The sequence below is a fragment of the Lepisosteus platostomus genome, chromosome 4 (assembly GCF_059453375.1).
Source record: "Lepisosteus platostomus isolate fLepPlt1 chromosome 4, fLepPlt1.hap1, whole genome shotgun sequence".
NCBI lineage: Eukaryota > Metazoa > Chordata > Actinopteri > Semionotiformes > Lepisosteidae > Lepisosteus > Lepisosteus platostomus.
Window position 1 is genome coordinate 10,761,331 of NC_142614.1, and position 17,904 is coordinate 10,779,234.

Consider the following 17,904-nt stretch of genomic DNA (forward strand, 5'->3'; position numbering starts at 1 on the left):
GGAGTGGAAACTGTGCTACGGCTGTGTTCAGGATGGAATGGGTGCTGTGTTGAGACTGCAACAAAAAGCAAATCCTGACTAATCAATAAACAACTGATCACTAATCAATCACAATGACAGGGTGTCATAAAACAGTGCTCAAAATGTTTATTCTGATTAAACACTGAGATACATCGCTGGGATAAATGCACGTTCCCAGTCCCAACATGGTATTATTTTTATATATTCAGATGTAGAAAATCCAGTAAAAAATGATTTTATAAGACCTTCAATATGAAGATCTGGTTTAACTCCCATGATTCTGCAGAGGCACCGTCAGTGTGCTGACGGTCAGCTGTCGTTCAAGAACAAGTCCCACAGCCACAGATTACGGCTTCGTCACAGTCCATGAGCAAAAACAACCAGATTTATTTCTCCCCCTTTCAAATACATCCATTCCAGTCCTCCCACAGGCCCCATCTCAAATCGGTGTCAAAGTGGGCCACAGGTGATCTGTCAATACACCAAGTCAAAAACTCCAGTGTCTCGGTGACAGGTCTCTGCACCAATCAGCTCGTGTGAAAGCAGCGCGGGTCCCCTCCCTGCGCTGTGATTGGCTGAGGGTGCACTCTTGCCTGCGGTGAGAGTCTGATCGGCAGAGCGCTCCCCAACGCCCCTTGCTCCTCACAGTCCCGGAGGGGGCGAGAGATTGAGCGTATTGCCTGCTGTGGTTTGTTGCTCATGGGGGCTGCCTGGAAACCCGGTGGCGTACTGGGAGTCCCACAGGCCGAAAGGCGTGTCCTTCCGAAGTTCGCGCCTTCCTGAACGCAGCCCAGTTTAAAGGACAAGTCTGTGCGCTTTGTCACAACGCTGCTGCAGCTGGACAGCTGCGCCCCCGAGATTACAGCACCACGTCGTCTAAAACCGATAAAATACAGCGAATGAAACCCCCCCGCCACGCGGGGATCTCACTGAGGAATGTTTGAGCCCCCTGGCCCCCGCGTGGACGTGTGCGTCCCCTGCGGCGCTCCCCCCTGCCCCGGGGGGCGCGGAGCTGGGGGGGTCAGAAGCGGGGCGGCTGGGGGCCCTTCCCCTGCATTCTCAGGCTCTGGATGCTGGAGAGAATCTTCTTCTGGTGTCCAGCCAGGGTCACCCCGACACGGAGCAGATCCCTGAGGGAGGGACCAAGGAGCAGAGTTTAGACACAGAGCGGTCAGTCGGAGAGAGAGAGGGACAAATGGAAAGAGTGGTCAGTGAGAGAGATGGATGGCCAGAGTGGTCAGTCAGAGAGAGAGGGAGAGAGAGATGGACGAATGGACAGAGTGATCAGTGAGAGAGATGGATGGCCAGAGTGGTCAGTCAGAGAGAGAGAGGCATGGACAGAGTGATCAGTGAGAGAGACTGATGCAGTAGTCAGTGAGAGAAGGACAGATGGAGAGGTCAAAGAGAGACGGATGGACAAAGCGGCCAGCCAGAGAGAGATGGACAGATGGCAGTGGTCAGTGAGAGGAAGACAGATGGAGAGGTCAGTCAGTCAGGTCAGTCAGTCAGAGAGAAAAAGAGACAGATGGACGGAGCAGTCCGTCAGAGAGAGAGAGAGACAGATGGACGGAGTGGTCAGTCAGAGAGAGATGGACAGATGGGAGTGGTCAGTGAGAGGAAGACAGATGGAGAGGTCAGTCAGTCAGGTCAGTCAGTCAGAGAGAGAGACAGACGGACGGAGCAGACGAACGGTCACTCACTCGGTGGAGATCTGAGCCACCAGCTCGAAGGAGGTGAAGCCGGCCTGGACGAAGCTGTCCTCATACCGACCCATCTTGATCGCCCGCAGCCACTCGCCCACCGTGCCGCACGCCGACAGGGAGGGCGACCGCTGGTCCAGGAGGGGGTGGGACGGCCTGGGGCGAGAGGGGAGCGGGTCAGGATATCGGAGGACTGACCTCACTGCTTGCAGTGGCTAGAATCAAGAGCAAGCCTTCTCTCCTCCTCCCCTTATCCCCACTCTCCCCCCTCCTTTCACTCTCCTCCCTCCTTTCACTCTCCTCCCTCCTTTCACTCTCCCCCCACTCTCCTCCCTCCCTCCCACTCTCCCCCCTCCTTTCACTATCCTCCCACTCTCCTCCCTCCCACTCCCTTCCCACTCTCCCCCCTCCTTTCACTCCCCTCCCACCACTCTTCTCCCTCCCACCACTCTTCTCCCTCCTCCTCCTCCTCCTCCCACTCCCCCCCCTCCTTTCACTCCCCTCTCACTCTCCTCCCTCTCACCACTCTTCTCCCTCCTCCTACTCCCTTCCCACTCCCCCCCCTCCTTTCACTCCCCTCTCACTCTCCTCCCTCCCACCACTCTCCTCCCACTCTCACCCTCTGCCCTCACCCTCTCCCCCCCCTCCTCACCCCGCAGGGTCCCGGGCTATGATCTTGAGGCTGGCGGGGTTGCGGATCAGCTTGTCCAGCGCGCTGACGATGTGGGTGAACCGCGGCCGGGTGCTGCGCTCCTTCTGCCAGCAGTCCAGCATGAGCTGGTGCAGGGCGGTGGGGCAGTCCGGCGGGGGCGGCAGCCGGTAGTCCTGCTCTATGGCATTGATCACCTGGGAGACGGGTACGGAGAGGCGGTGAGGAAGAGGGCGGGGTGAGAGAGACGGGCAGAGAGGCCGAGGGTGGCAGCGAGGGACACCTACATCCTGGTTGCTCATGTCCCAGTAGGGCCGCTCGCCGAAGGACATCACCTCCCACATCACGATGCCGTAACTCCAGGCGTCACTGGCCGACGTGAACTTGCGGAACGCGATGGCCTCGGGAGCTGTCCAGCGGATTGGGATCTTCCCACCCTGCGATCAGGAAACGTGGGGTAAACACAGAGGTAGGGTGGGGCAAAGGTCAAGGGTTGGGGACCAGGGGTCATGACTCCCCAGTGCAGCTCCTGGTGATCCCCACCTTATTTCCTTTCATCATCCTTGACTTCACTCAGTCTCAGCCTTCTCTCAACTCATCTGACAATTAAAATGGTCTACATTCAGTTTGATAAATTCCAGATTCCCAGTCTCTCATTCTTATCCTCTTCCCTATTCCATTTCCCAAGTCCACGCACGCCTTTGGCACCAAAGACCAAGACTACCTCCAGTGATGATCTGGAGGGCGTCGGGGACAATCTGCAGACGAGATTGTTCATTTCAGCTCTGTATGGTGCAACCTAGTGTGGACCGCAGATGTTGATTTTAGGGGTAAGTTTATTTTGGGGGTATCAAAAAGAATTTGAGGGTGTCAGTGAATGTTTTGTGGATGAATCTACACACGCACAGGAGGACACAACCCTTTAATGATACATATCACTGTGATTTTGTAACGTAGACCACAAAACGAAAGTGTATGCACGGAGACCCACAACAAGGCTGTAGGTCCAGGCCTGAGAGTGCACAATTCAAACTAGTGAAGGCGTTGGCCTCCCGCTGGATTCTGGGGAGACCCGGGGATGGTTCAGAGGGGAAGGCAGCTCAGGGGGAGCCTTACCAGTGAGCTGGTGTAGGTGGGATCGGACGAGTTCTCCTCCAGGAAGCGGGACAGCCCGAAGTCGGACACCTTGCACACCAGGTTGCTGTTGACCAGGATGTTGCGTGCGGCCAGGTCTCGATGCACGTAGCTCATCTCCGACAGGTACTTCATCCCCGAGGCGATTCCGCGGAGCATCCCCACCAGCTGGATGGGGGTAAACTGGCCATCATTCAGCTGGGGAGAGACGGAGAAACGCCGTTCAGCTATGGGAGCTTCACGCACACGGGGAGGCAGGAGACAGACAGACACCGGCCCGGGCCCCCGTCCCCCACGTCCGCGATCATAACCAGGAGACGGAGAGAGGGGCAGACTGACCCGCAGGAAGGAGTCCAGCGCTCCATTCTCCATGTACTCGGTGAGGATCATGACCGGACAGCTGGCGGTGATCACACCCTCCAGCCGGATGATGTTGGGGTGCTCGAACTGGCCCATGATGCTCGCCTCGCTCAGGAAGTCCCGCCTCTGCTTGTCTGTGTAGCCGCCCTTCAGGGTCTTGATGGCCACATAGTTCTCTTTCCTGCCCGGAACCTTCAATCGCCCCCGGCACACCTCCCCAAACTCTCCTGGAGTGAGAGAGAGTGAGACGGAGTGAGACACACCTCCCCAAACTCTCCTGGAGTGAGAGAGAGTGAGACGGAGTGAGACACACCTCCCCAAACTCTCCTGGAGAGAGATGCATCTCCCCTCAGTCTCCTAGTGCAGACAGATTGATAGCTTATCAGCATGTTGATCTGGAACTCAGGAAATCTACGTGCAGAGGTATCTAAGCCCCGGCGAGTCATTAACGTGTCCGAGTGACTCACCAGCTCCGATCACCTCCTCTATCTTCACACAGGAGACATCAATCTCCTTGGCGAACTCCCTCACCGCCTCGTTAGGGTCCTCGTAGGTGAAGGGATCAATATACACCTTCGTGCCTGGAGAGGGCAGGGAGAAGAAGCACTAGGTCAGCTGTGGAAACCACAACAAGCACCACCAGTGCACAATGCCCACTCCCACTGAAGCAGCAGAGCCAAGGTCACCGCAGCGTGCACTACAGTGCAGGACGCACTCCAGCAACAAGACACGCCTGCCAGCACAGGAGCACTAGCGCCCCCCGGTGGCTCACCCTGGCCGATGAGGTAGTGTCCATGCTTGTCACTTAGTTCAGGGTCCTTCCCTCCTCCATGTTTCCTGGGGATGTGGAAAATAGAGAGAGAGAGAAAAGTGGGTCATTTTGTTATTTCACTCGATCTTCCCCCACTTGTCCCCCACACTTTTTCCTTCACTCACCCTGCCCTTACTCTAACCTTTCACCTCGCCCCTCACCTCTCGCTCCACCCCATTTCTCACTGTTCCCCACCCTCATTCCTCACCCCTCCCCTGCCCCGCCCCTCACCCCTCCCAGTCCCTCCCCTGCCCCACCCCTCACCCCTCTGCTCCTTCTTGTTCTTGTGTCTCACCTTACACAGAGAATAGCAACGACAGCAACTGCAATCAGCAGCAGAGCTCCCACAGCAACTATTCCTGCAATCATAAGCACCTGGGGGTCCTTAGTGGATGTCTCTGAAGAGGGAGACAGAGGGGTTAATACAGACACACTGGAAACTACAGTCCATTAACACTGCACTGAGAGAGAGGGGTTAATACAGACACACTGGACACTACAGTCCATTACCACTGGACTGAGAGAGAGGGGTTAATACAGACACACTGGACACTCCAGTCCATTAACACTGCACTGAGAGAGAGGGGTTAATACAGACACACTGGACACTACAGCACATTAACACTGCACCGAGAGAGAGGGGTTAATACAGACACACTGGACACTACAGTCCATTCACACTGCACTGAGAGAGAGGGGTTAATACAGACACACTGGACACTACAGTCCATTAACACTGCACTGAGAGAGAGAGGGGTTAATACAGACACACTGGACACTACAGTCCATTCACACTGCACTGAGAGAGAGGGGTTAATACAGACACACTGGACACTACAGTCCATTAACACTGCACTGAGAGAGAGAGGGGTTAATACAGACACACAGGACACTACAGTCCATTAACACTGCACTGAGAGAGAGGGGTTAATACAGACACACTGGGCACTACAGTCCATTAACACTGCACTGAGAGAGATGGATTTTAATAGAATACTACACAGGTGCAGAAGACTCTTACCGTTCGGCTGGGTGCGGAAGGACACGAGTGGGCTGTAACTTCCGTAGCCGGCCATGGTGCGGGCCCTGACCTGGACCACGTACACAGTCCCTCTCTTCAGCTCGCCAAGCACCACGGAGTTCGTGCTGCTCTTGACAAACTGGACACTGTCCTTCTCTCCCTTCTCCTAAGGAAGAGGAGAAGACGGTGAGCACAGGAGAGGGGCAGGCAGGAAGTGTAACACAGCGACTCACGAGAACAGCTCAATGGACAAACCAGCATCGTTCCTCCTCTTCCCTCTCTCTCACCTTCTCATAGTACTTGACCTCGTAGTCCAGGATGCTGTAGTGGGGCTGGGCTGGGCTGGGCCAGGAGAGGGTCAGGCTGCTGTCGGTCACCTCTTTATCCTTGATGTCGGACACGGGCAGCGGCACTGTGCGCGCGGACAGATAGATTAGACATGCAGTGTCTGAAGACAACAGCACAGAAGCCGAGGCAGATGTCTCCCACCCCCTCCTCCTTTTTCACCCCACTGTGCTATCCTCTCTCCCACTCCCCTTCTCTTCCTCACACGCCCCACTACACTGCACCTCACACTACTCTCCCACTCCCCTGATACGGATCAGCCCCTCCCACCATTAGCTCCACCCACTCTGGCTCCTCCCATCCTCAGCTCCACCTACTCCTCCTCTAGCTCCACCCACCATAAGATCCACCTAGTCATCTAGCTACCCCACCATTAGCTCCGCCCAGCTCCTAGCTCCTCCCACCACTAGCTCTGTCCAGTCGCCCAGCTCATCTCATCATTAGCCCCACCCAATCCTCATCTAACTCCTCCCACCATTCACTCAGCCCACCTATTCCTCCCTCCACACAATGCCCTATCCCAAATGCCAGCCCAGTCCCTCTCAGTATCCCCTCCCCCTCACCGTCTCTGTTCGTGGTGATGTTGACGGTCTCGCTGGGCGGGGGGGTGGGGCTGCGTGGCGACACCGCGTTCAGAGCCCGGATCTCGAAGCTGTAGGTGGTGAAGGGGGCCAGCCCCCACACGACCACGCGGCGGCCGGGGAGCCCGCGCTGCGCCGGCCGGTACGACACGCTCTCCTCGCAGGGCGAGCAGGACCCGCCCGCGGCGCCGCAGCGCCGGCACAGCACCTCGTAGACGAGGTCGGAGCGCCCCCCGCGGTCCAGCGGCTCGCTCCACTCCAGGGTGACCGAAGTGTCGTTGATGTGGGACACCACGCTGCGGGGGGCCGAGGGGGGCGCTGGAAGAGGGGGAGGGGGAGCAGATGGGAGGCGATCAGGTCCAGGCCTTGGCTGGGTGCAGAGCGACGGGGTGTGACAGGGACCCTCGGTACTCACTGGTGCAGGGCGTGTGGGGGGGGTCCGATTCGGCCCGGTAATAGCCCGTCCGGCACTGGCACTCTGCGGAGCCGGTGTAGGTGGAGTGGCTGTTCGCCGGGCAGGGCAGGCACTGCTGGTCCCCCACAGTGGATTTAAACTGACCTGGGAGGCAGGCTGGGAGAGAGAGCAGGGCAGAAAGCAGAAGCGTTAACACAGCAAAGGGCACGACAGACTCCTTCTCAACCGACACTGCGCCCCGAGTGACCCAAGGAGGAGCTGCTGGCTTTCTTCAAACCAGCTCAGATGGCAGAGTGCCCAGAAAACCTGCAGGGCTCCAGTGCCGCAAAGACCTGGACTGACTTTTATCCAGACGAAGTACAGGCTCAGTGACCACAGCCTGGACACAGAAACTGGGCGACACAGGCAGACCTGGCTGCCCAGAGAGGAAAGGCTCTGCTCCCACTGCCAGCGGGGAGAAATAGAGACAGAGGTGCACTTCCTACTGCACTGAGACATATATTCTGGGATTAGAGAAATATTCTTCCCTACATTTACAAATCTAAACCCAGAAATCCCACACCTGCCAGAATCGCAACAACTCCCAATCCTACTGGGAGAGAGAGGAGGGAACTCAGTTGAACTGGCAGCCCAGTATGTGATCTCCTGTCACAGCCTGAGGAACAGAGAGCCTGTCTCCCAGTAATGCTCCATATGTTTATATGTAAATGTCTTATGATTGTGTCTTTATTGTAAATGTCTGTAGATGTTTGTTTTATGTTAATTGTATTTGTTTTGCTTTGGCAACACTGATTTTACTCATTGGCCATGCCAATCAGGCATCTTGAATTGAAATTGAACTGGCTAACGTGCAGGCATAGGGTGGGACTGGGAGAAGGAAGGAGGGGAGGGGGGAGAAGTGAGGGAGCAGCCCATTGTCTGAATGGGACAATCTGGAATGTGACCCCAGGCTGACCCGGCAGGACGCTTCTCCCTGCAGGGGGGAGGGGCAGGATTGGAAGTCCTCACAGCCCAGCGCAGACACCAGCACACAGACCCCAGTACAGACCGGGCACCTGTGCCTCAGAAACCCCCAATCCCTTTCTTTTGGACCTTTTATGTTTCCGTGTTCCCTGATCCTCTCCTCTCTCATTCCTCCTCACTCCCAGCGTGCGCCTGTGGTTGGGATGAGTGCCACCCCACCCCAGATTTCAGGGAAGGGCGAGGTGTGCATGGGGGGGTCGGGGCGCGTCTCAACACAGCTCTGTGCATTCTAGGATGATAACGAATCCTTTCATCATGGGACTTAACGAGCAGAAGCCTGAGTCTGGATTAGACAGGGGATGAGCTCAGGTCTGTGAGAGTGTGTGTCAGTGTGTGTGTGTGTGTCTGGAGAGGGCTTGTGAATGACTGTGCGAATGTGTTTAAGTGTGTGTGTGTCTGGAGAGGGCTTGTGAATGACTGTGCTAGTGTGTTTAAGTGTGTGTGTGTCTGGAGAGGGCTTGTGAATGACTGTGCGAGTGTGTGTGTCTGCAGGGGGCTTGTGAATGACTGTGAGACTGTGTGTCAGTGTGTGTGTGTGGTCTGCAGGAGGCTTGTGAATGACTGCGAGTGTGTGTGTGGTCTGCAGGGGGCTTGTGAATGACTGTGAGAGTGTGTCAGTGATTTGTGTGCAACTGTGTGAGCACAAGTACGCACTGGGTTAGTGTGTATTTGTGCACCTGTGTGGCAGTGATTGCGCGAGTGTGCTGGACTGTGTGTTTGAAGGTATCCGTGACACCAGTTTCACTCTGTGCTCTAGCCTGGAGGCTGCAGGCACTCCCAGCTACACTGGCAGGCTCAGGGGTGCCCTGCGCTCTGCTCTGTACTTGGCCTCCTTCGCCCACACCTCCCCTTCAACCTTTCCTCGTCCTCCAGCCCTCTCCCTCTCCTCCAACCCCCTCCTCCCCAGCCCTCTCCCTCTCTCCCTCTCCCCCCTCCTCCAACCCTCTCCCTCTCCCTCCTCCTCCAACCCCCTCCTCTCCCGCCCTCTCCCTCTCCTCCAACCCCCTCCTCTCCCGCCCTCTCCCTCTCCTCCAACCCCCTCCTCTCCCGCCCTCTCCCTCTCCTCCAACCCCCTCCCTCTCCTCCAGCCCTCTCCTCCTCCTCCAGCCCTCTCACCTCTGCAGGCGGTCTTCCTCTCGGCCGGCTCGTACCCCTCCATGCAGGCGCAGTCCAAGGTGGCCCCCTCCACCCACTGCCCGTCCTCGCCGCAGAACATGCGGGGGGGCGGGGCGGCGGGGGCGGCGTTGAGCTGGCGGGCGCCGTGCACGCAGCGGCCCGTGGCCTCCTGCACCAGGCTGCGGGGCACCAGCTCGTCGAAGCTGGTGAAGTCGCGGGTGGTGGCGGGGCACTTCTTGAAGAAGACGCGCACGGACAGCAGGGCCATGCATGCCCCCTGCGCCTGGAAGGCCAGGTAGAAGCCGGCCTTGGCCAGCGGGCCCAGGCGCAGGGTCTTGGTGTTGCTCTTGCCCTTGGCGCCGCGGCGCAGCAGCTGGTCGGCCGCCACCGTGTCCACCTTGGTGTAGGGGTTCTCCATCCAGGCCGGGTGCGAGGCCGTGGCCTCGTCAGAGTCGGCCTCGTAGTAGAAGAGGTTGAAGGTCTCCTTGCAGCCGTGCGCCGCCGTGAGGGACGAGCACTCCATCACGGTGAAGCGCACCTCCACGTACACGTAGGTGGCGCCGCGCCGGGGCACCAGCGTGGTCCGCAGCCAGTGGCTCTGCGTCGTGCCGCTGCCCAGGCTGCAGATCTCGTACGTCCGCACGATGTTCCCCTCGTCGTCCATGCCACTCAGCTCCTCCCACTGGGCACAGGGCAGGAGAGAGGCACCGGTCAGCGAGACTGGACGGCCCCCACAGACTCCCCAGTAACACCCCCCCCCCCCAGATCTGATCCACACCCCCACAGACTCCCCAGTAACACCCACAGATCTGATCCACACCCCCACAGACTCCCCAGTAACACCCACAGATCTGATACCAACACCCCCACAGACTCCCCAGTAACACCCCCCCACATCTGTTCTAAACACCCTCCCTGCCGCAAACACCCCAGTAACACCCCCCCCAGATCTGATCCACACCCCCACAGACTCCCCAGTAACACCCCCCCCAGATCTGATCCACACCCCCACAGACTCCCCAGTAACACCCCCCCCAGATCTGATCCACACCCCCACAGACTCCCCAGTAACACCCCCCCCAGATCTGATCCACACCCCCATAGACTCCCCAGTAACACCCCCCCCAGATCTGATCCACACCCCCACAGACTCCCCAGTAACACCCCCCCCAGATCTGATCCACACCCCCACAGACTCCCCAGTAACACCCCCCCAGATCTGATCCACACCCCCATAGACTCCCCAGTAACACCCCCCCCAGATCTGATCCACACCCCCATGGACTCCCCAGTAACACCCCCAGATCTGATCCCCATACCTACAGACACCCCACTAGCGCCCTTAGGCATGGTGCCCCAGATCTCTGGCCTACCTGCGGGTCACTGCGGGGGTAGTTTGTCCACTTGAGGTCTGCCGTCTCCAGTTTGGTGTTCATGAGGGTCTCTGGGGGGAGAGAGAGCGACAGCGCCACACGGTGAGCACATGCCGCAGTTACACCCCCCCGCTGCAGTCCTGCACAGCGGGCAGGAGGCCGCGTCTAAGAGGATCAGCGCTGAGCACATCATGCCTGCAGTCTCTCCCAGCGCGCACACACACACACACACACACACCACGGCTTCCTCATGCCACAGATGGGAGACTCGAACCCTGCTTCAGGAGGCAGAAAAGGAAATTTGAGCCTCCGTTCTGCTCTCAGATCTCCATGAGCCTGTCTCGCCAGGTTTTACGAGCTGCAGAAGGTTGTGCAGCAGCTGTGCTGAAGCAGCAGGAGGGCACAAGTGTGAACTGAGCTCCAGCATCCTTCCACACAGGAGAACAGACTCCAGACAGGGCAGGCAGCTCCAGATCTTCAGAGTACCAGAGCCCGCGGCACGCTCCAGAGCATGTCTGTGACTGCCCCCGTGAACCAGTTTATTAATGGACAGTGTGTGCGCGCGCATGCGGGCCGGTAAGCATGTGCATCGGTGAGTCTGCGTGTCCTGGGGTCAGTGAATCCGTGTGCACATGTGTGTCAGCGAGTCTGCGTGTGCCTGTGTGACCCTGTGGGAGTCTGCATGTTTCTCGTTGTCAAGTGGTGTGTGTGTATGTGTGTCTGTCAGTCAGTCTGTATCTCCTCCTCTCTCTGTGATTAAGGGTTCTTATTAAATTGTCACAGACAGGCAGACTCCACATCAAACTGCAACAGCTTCACTGGCAGTGGCCCACCGTGTTGCCAGAGCAATAACAATTAGTAAAGAGTTCCGGACAGGCTCTCATCACACAGTCACAGTTTGTTGAACAGCTTCTCTTCTCCCAGTTTGGCTGAGCCTAGTATCCTGCTATCTGAATGCAGGTGAATTCTAGCCCTTCCCACTGCCAGGGCACAGCATAGATGGCTGGGCTGTAATTAACGATCTGGCTTAATTACCAGGAATAGTAAACACCACTTAGGCCCAGGCCTCACAGCCAGAGAGCAGTAATTTGAGGAGCGTGCCTGAGGCGCTGCGTGCACCAGGGGAGTCTCCCGGATCACAGAGCCGGACAGGGGTTCAGGAAGACTCCTGCTCCAGAGCAGAGCAGAGGGGCACGGCCCACGTCCGAACTGGGGGAGTGAGTCTCTTCAGGCTCAAGCAGGGCAGAGTAGAGGGGGACCCTTCACTAGGGTTGTTGCTGAAAAACTTAAACCAGAGGATACAGGCACAGGAGGCCCTTCTGTACACCAAGGGTGGTGGGAGTCTGGAACGAGCTGCCCGCCTGTGCTCTCTCTTCAGAAGCAAGTTTGCTTGCATCTTTCAAGACATGGCTGGATCCTCACGATCAGTTAGCTAGCAAGCAATTCATGGTACCATTCCCACTTCTCACTCACCACCAGATCCCTGTCCACATCCCTGCCCGCATCCCCAACCCACCGCCAGATCCCTGCCCGCATCCCCAGATCACTCAGCACCCCCAACCCACCGCCAGATCCCTGCCCACACCCCCAGATCACTCAGCACCCCCAACCCACCGCCAGATCACTGCCTGCACCCCGATCCCTGCCCGCACCCCTGGCCTGCACCCCGATCCCTGCCCGCACCCCTGGCCTGCACCCCGATCCCTGCCCACTCCAGCTGCCCTTCTCCTCTCCAGGTGCTGCGGTCAGCTCAGAGAGGGGCGCCAGGCCTGGGACAGCCAGCCGCCCACAGGGCAGAGACGGCACAGGGCTGGACCAGGCCGGACAGTGCCAGCGCGCTCTGCCACCCCACGCCGAACGGGGGGAAAGGGGGGGGCGCCTGCTCTCCACTAGGGGCCTGAGCAGTCTGTGAAGCAGCAGGAAGTCGCCAGCGTGCGCCGGCTGGAAAAAACACAAACCAGGCCGTTTCCCCCAGACCCGAGAGCGCGGACACCTGCGTCTTATTGACTCCAATAGCTCTCCACATTCCAGCGCTGCAGGGAGAGGTGTCAAAACCCTGGACACACACGGGCTGGGACAGCTACGCACACACACCCGGCCCGCACTCTGCGCCCTGTCTACAGCAGTTTGCCATCAGCTCCACAGACCCTGCAGCTCCACTCAGCCACAGCGCTGCTGCCGTTTCGGACATGAGCTCTTTCTCGAAATAAGATGGAACATGGAGGAGGAGATCTGGAGAGCAGCGCCGCACACACTAGCATCTCCATCACACACTCCACAGACTTCAAGGTTGTGCGCGAAGGTGTCTGTTTTGTGGCAGTTGGCGTCGTGGTCGTGGCAGTTGGGTTGTGTTGAGTGAGGCACTATCACTGGCTGGGCTGGATCTGTGGTGTTGTAGCAGTGCTGTCCAGAGGCTGGCTGGTGTCAGTGTTGTGTGTGTGTGTGTGTGTGTGTGTGTGTGTGTGTGTGTGTGTGTGTGTGTGTGTGTGTGTGTGTGTGTGTGTGAGGCAGTTTTGTAGCAGTGCTGTCCAGAGGCTGGCTGGTGTCAGTGTTGTGTGTGTGTGTGTGTGAGGCAGTTTTGTAGCAGTGCTGTCCAGAGGCTGGCTGGTGTCAGTGTTGTGTGTGTGTGTGTGTGTGTGTGTGGGGGGGGGGTTGTGTGAGGCAGTTTTGTAGCAGTGCTGTCCAGAGGCTGGCTGGTGTCAGAGTTGTGTGTGTGTGTGTGTGTGTGTGTGTGTGTGTGTGTGTGTGTGTGTGGGGTTGTGTGAGGCAGTTTTGTAGCAGTGCTGTCCAGAGGCTGGCTGGTGTCAGTGTTGTGTGTGTGTGTGTGTGTGTGTGGGGTTGTGTGAGGCAGTTTTGTAGCAGTGCTGTCCAGAGGCTGGCTGGCTGGCTGGCGTCAGTGTTGTGTGTGCTGTTTTGTGCGGTCGTGTCGTGTTCACACACTCAAACCCTCAAGGACAAAGCACGCGCACACACACACACCACAGAACACAGTGCTGATGGGTGTGCCTGCTCCCTGTTGTGCCTGGTGTTGTGGCACAGTTGTATATCCTCTGTCAGCCCATGTACGGTACATGCACACACACAAGGCCCATGTTGTACCACACCGCAGGGCTGGGAGGTTAGTGTCTGCCCCTTATCATGCCCAGCGATAGCACCACAGCTGCATTTGACGACTCATCTCAATCGCGCCGGGCCGCGCAATGCCAAACTCTCCCGCACGGACACGCCGCGTCTTTAATTGCATTACTAACCGCGTGGGCTTAGCGGGGAAGAAAGTCTCATTAACTCCTCGGTTCTTAATTACTGCCGCCTGCGCGCTCAGAGCCGGGAGCCCCGGGACAGCGGAGTTCCCTCTCCCTGCCTTATTCCTTCTTCTCTCCGCCCCCTCTCAACGTCTCCGAGTCCCGCTGATTTTATCTGCCGCCGCTGGAGCAAACGCGGCGAGGATTAATGGGCCGCCGCCGGGGGGGTGTTTACCGGGAAATCTCCCTCGCGCTCCCCGGGGATTCTGGAAGAATCAATCGGCCGACCTGGAGCGACGGGCACGAGACGCCGCGTCAATTTTCAGAGCAACCCCCCGCCCCCCCCCCAAAAAAAGAACCAACCTGTCGCGGGGGCTGTGAGAGAGAGAAGGGGATTTATTAAACTCCAGGATCGCTTTTTAAGTCGCTAATCGGGGGCTTTAGCGCGACTGGAGGCAGGGAGGGGGCGAGTGTCACTTGAAATGCAAATCCTTTTCTTGGAGCATCGGTTCCGTTTAATCGGATTTCAGGGGAATCTGCTTTCGGCCGGCAGGAGGGGGAGCAGCCGGCAAGGGGAGACAAACGTTCTGTTCTCTCTTCAGAAGAAAGGAAAATAAAGTTTCGAGGGCTCTCCTCCTCCTCCATCAGAAAAAAAGGCGATTGACGAGAATCCGACAGCGGAGAGAAGAGCCGTCGGGACAGCTCGACCAGCCCATCCGCCCCCCCCCCCTCCATCCCATTCCGAGCAGGCTGGGGTCCTGAGCGGTCCGTTAACACCCGCGCTCGGAACCACCGAGCCCGAACACGGGAGAAGCGTGGTCCATTCCCCGCCGGGAAACGGAAGGGGCAAAGACCGCCTCAGCCGTACAGCCGTCCCCTCGCTTGAGCATCGGGGGTTTCAGCCTGAATGGACGGTGTCCCTCCCCACTCCACCAGTTGAGCGGCCAGCGGGCCCTGATGGCCTGCGGTGGTTCGCGGTCTGCCTCCCAGCGCGCAGGGCAGGGAAGAGACCGGTCAGCATTGAGGCGCAGGGAAGAGACCGGTCAGCATTGAGGATCAGGGAAGAGACCGGTCAGCATTGAGGCGCAGGGAAGGAGACCGGTCAGCATTGAGGCGCAGGAATGACACGGCTCGCTGTCCGCGGCGGAGATCCAGTCAATAACTCAGCCCCCGTTTCCACACATTCGGAGCAGCCAGACAAACCGCTGAAACCGGGTCCGCTGCCCCCTCGCTCTACAGTAATAATAATAATAACAACAACAACAACAACAACAACACTTATATAGCGCTTTTCTGGACACTCCACTCAAAGCGCTTTACAGGTACCACCACCACCAGTGTGCAGCCCCACCTGGACACAGTAAGAGCCAGACGCCCAAACGCGACACTGCCTGTGCTCAGACTGGCAGAAACACCAAAAAAAAAAGCGCTGTCGAAATGTTGAAGCTTTAAAGCTGTACCGTGTTTCCGGCCCACGGTATTTTTTTCAGAGGGTAAATGCACGAGACAGCCTTCCCGTTGTTTTCCCCGGTACACATCCCGTTCTGTCTGCGTGGAGTTTGTTCTCCCCGAGTTTGCGTGGGCTTCCACCGGCCGGAGACATGCCGGTGGGTTAACAGGCTTCTAGGAATACCGGGCGTGGCATGGAGTGTCCGTGTGCGATCTGTGATGGACTAATGGCCCGCTCAGAGTGCGCGCTGCCTGGTCGCCTGTGAATTTGTCATTTTTATCTTGTCGCGAGTTCGTTGTGAATCCCTGTCCTGGGCTGCGGGGAATGTCGCGGTGAAGGTGTCCGACCCGTGTCACAGTAGTGAACGCTGCCCTGTGACTCGCTCGTGGACTCTCTGACCGGGCGCCGCGCCCGAGCCCGTTTCTCCTGACCCGGCACGCGCCAGCTTCTCGCCCCGGGGTCACACCCCGAGCGCCGCGCGAGGGGCAGGAGGCGCCCGGTTTCCCTCACACGGCCGTGCCGTCGGGCTCCGTTACTCCGCATCGATTTGAACAGAGCTGGGAGGATTGATTCGGTTCACTAGTGCGAGACTTGACCCCGACGTGTTCCGAGTGACATATTGACCCCAAGGGAATATAGGTCTGGAACTTGGGACAGTTCGTCAACGGATCTGTTACAAACAGCCAGAACCAGCAGTCATTGTTTTCCAGCCGGGCTGGATTGTTAGGTCTCGATACCCACAGCGAGATGTAAGGCGGAGAGCTGTAGCCGCAGGACTGCTCGGTTAGCCAGCCGGAGTTCAGAAAACCCGAAACTGAGCCGTTTCACCCTGATTTTCAACCCAAGCGCGTCGCCGCATTTCGGTCCTCCGTCAGCCCGGTTTTTCGAACCACGTCATTGTCGTTAACTCGGGGCCGAATGGGGCGAACCCCGCAACCCCAGCCTTTCAGAAACGGCTTTACCTGGTTCTCATCTCGAGAAAATTCCTACCCCCCCAAAAAAAAAGTCTCGACACAAACCCCTCGAAACACGAGCCCCAGAGAAGCAGCCCGGCAGGCGGACGCACGCCCGGGACCGAGCACGCGTGTCGGCAGGGGGGGGCTGGTGTTGACATCCCCGCCGAGCGCCCGAACCCCACTCACCTTCCACCGCTCCGGCCAGCCCGGCCGAGCCCAGCCACAGCGCCCACAGCAGGGCCAGCACGCCCCCGGCTCCCGAGCCCATGACGCCCGCGGCACAGGAGGGTGGACACCACCCCAAGCCGATCGCGGGGCAAAAGCGTCGCTGGAAATACTTCGGGAGAAGAAGTCAGCAGGAAAGGAGGGTCTCCGGCGGCGGCGCTGCCCGCATCAGGATGAGAGAGAGCCCGTCTCCCTGCCCGGCTCTGTCGGACTGATCGATCCAAAAGGCGCCGGGCGCGGTTCTGATTTAAATGCGGGGATTTAGCCGTGTTAAAGCGTCTAATCCCTCTTCTGCAAATCGCCGAGGCCGTTCGCCCGTGTCCTGTCACACAGGAGGGGGGTGAGGGTCTGTACTGGGGGGGGGAGAGGTCGTTCTGTTTGTGAAAAAAAAAAGTGCTTTTATAGAAAACCTGCAGCAGGGCCGTCCAGTCCCAGACGCGCCTCCGAATCCGGATTTCTCTGCCGTGGGGCTGCTGTTTTATCGTCCTCCCAACACGAACCCCCGAACCCCCCCAGCAACGCGCCCGAAACTCAGTCCTGCGCCCGGCGCGGGGGTCCCGGATCCACGCACAAGCGGACCAGCGAGGGAAACTCGCTCTTTCTCCGGAGCATCAGTTCAGCGCGACGGGCTGGACCGCCGTGGCTCCGCGCGCTGCGCCCTGGCCGCTCGGGCGGGAGGGGGGAGTCCGGACAGCGGCCGCGGCGCTCGGGGGTGTCGCTTCGTCAGCTCCGGGGAGCCGAGAATCCGGCAGCTCGGCAGCCCTCCAAGGCGCAGAGAAGTCGGCGAGATTCCCCGGAGAGCGGCTCGCCAGCTTTTCAAATTTCCTTTTCAAAAACAAGCTTTCCGTCTGTCCGTTCGTTCTCTTCCTCTCTTTTCTTAAGAAAAAAAATAGCAGGGCCACACACTAAAAAAAGAAGTTTTCTGTCCTCCCCCTTTCGTCGTGATTCTTTTTATAAAATTTGCGGTTGTTTTAGTTCAAGTTGTACCGTCAGAAAGTTGGGCACCGAACTCGCGAGCCGTGCGCTCCGGGAAGCTCCAAACACGAGACTCCGCTCTGCCTCGCGCTGGGCAGCGCTCGCAGACCACAGGCTCCGCCCTCGGTGACCGCCCCTTCCCTAGCGTGGGACCGTAATTGGCTAGAGGCCCTGTCAACCTATGACTCCGCCCCTCTAAGTACCGCCTTTCCTTCGCCTGCTGGATATGACTCGCCCTCAGAGCTGTCACTCCGCTGGTTGCGAGTCAGTAATGAGCTGTGTTTGTGCAGGTGGCCGGATTGTCCATCACTTCGCCTTTATCAAGCACAGCTCCGGACTTAACCCCTTAGTGCGCGTCCTGACAGCGAGTGTTTGTCTCCCTGCCTGAAAACACTTCAGGACACGCGCATTGCTGTTTTGGTGCTCGTTCGGTGTTATTTTAATTTAAATCTTATCTTATCTTAGTAACATTAAGAATACATTTTATCTAGGAGCTGTTTTCAACAA

General features: G+C 58.1%; 1 protein-coding gene across 2 annotated transcripts; it reads right to left on the bottom strand.

Moving 5' to 3' along the window:
* Positions 1-124: 124 nt before the first annotated feature.
* LOC148672616 (ephrin type-B receptor 4a-like) lies at positions 125-17,498 on the bottom strand. 2 transcript variants are annotated; one of them, XM_088628405.1, is made up of 16 exons: positions 16,384-17,494; positions 10,550-10,620; positions 9,177-9,858; positions 7,038-7,193; positions 6,605-6,940; positions 5,984-6,108; positions 5,697-5,862; positions 4,971-5,073; positions 4,637-4,701; positions 4,332-4,445; positions 3,844-4,091; positions 3,487-3,702; positions 2,658-2,807; positions 2,374-2,567; positions 1,722-1,877; positions 125-1,151 (listed from the first exon to the last, which is right to left on the bottom strand). In XM_088628405.1, the coding sequence occupies exons 1-16, from the start codon at positions 16,463-16,465 to the stop codon at positions 1,043-1,045; spliced, it is 2,973 nt and encodes a 990-aa protein (XP_088484531.1). In that variant the 5' UTR covers positions 16,466-17,494; the 3' UTR covers positions 125-1,042. The 2 variants fall into 2 exon arrangements, with proteins under 2 accessions (XP_088484531.1, XP_088484530.1); XM_088628404.1 differs by having other exon boundaries at positions 2,374-2,807; positions 16,384-17,498.
* Positions 17,499-17,904: the final 406 nt, after the last annotated feature.

What these genes read in the sequence shown, in the direction of transcription:
- LOC148672616 (XM_088628404.1), bottom strand. Translation starts at nt 16,465, where the DNA reads ATGGGCTCGGGAGCCGGGGGCGTGCTGGCCCTGCTGTGGGCGCTGTGG. An exon ending in GCTGGCCGGAGCGGTGGAAG is followed by an intron (nt 10,621 to 16,383) that starts GTGAGTGGGGTT and finishes CTCTCCCCCCAG; the next exon opens with AGACCCTCATGAACACCAAA. An exon ending in CCACCTACACCAGCTCACTG is followed by an intron (nt 2,808 to 3,486) that starts GTAAGGCTCCCC and finishes TCCTGATCGCAG; the next exon opens with GGTGGGAAGATCCCAATCCG.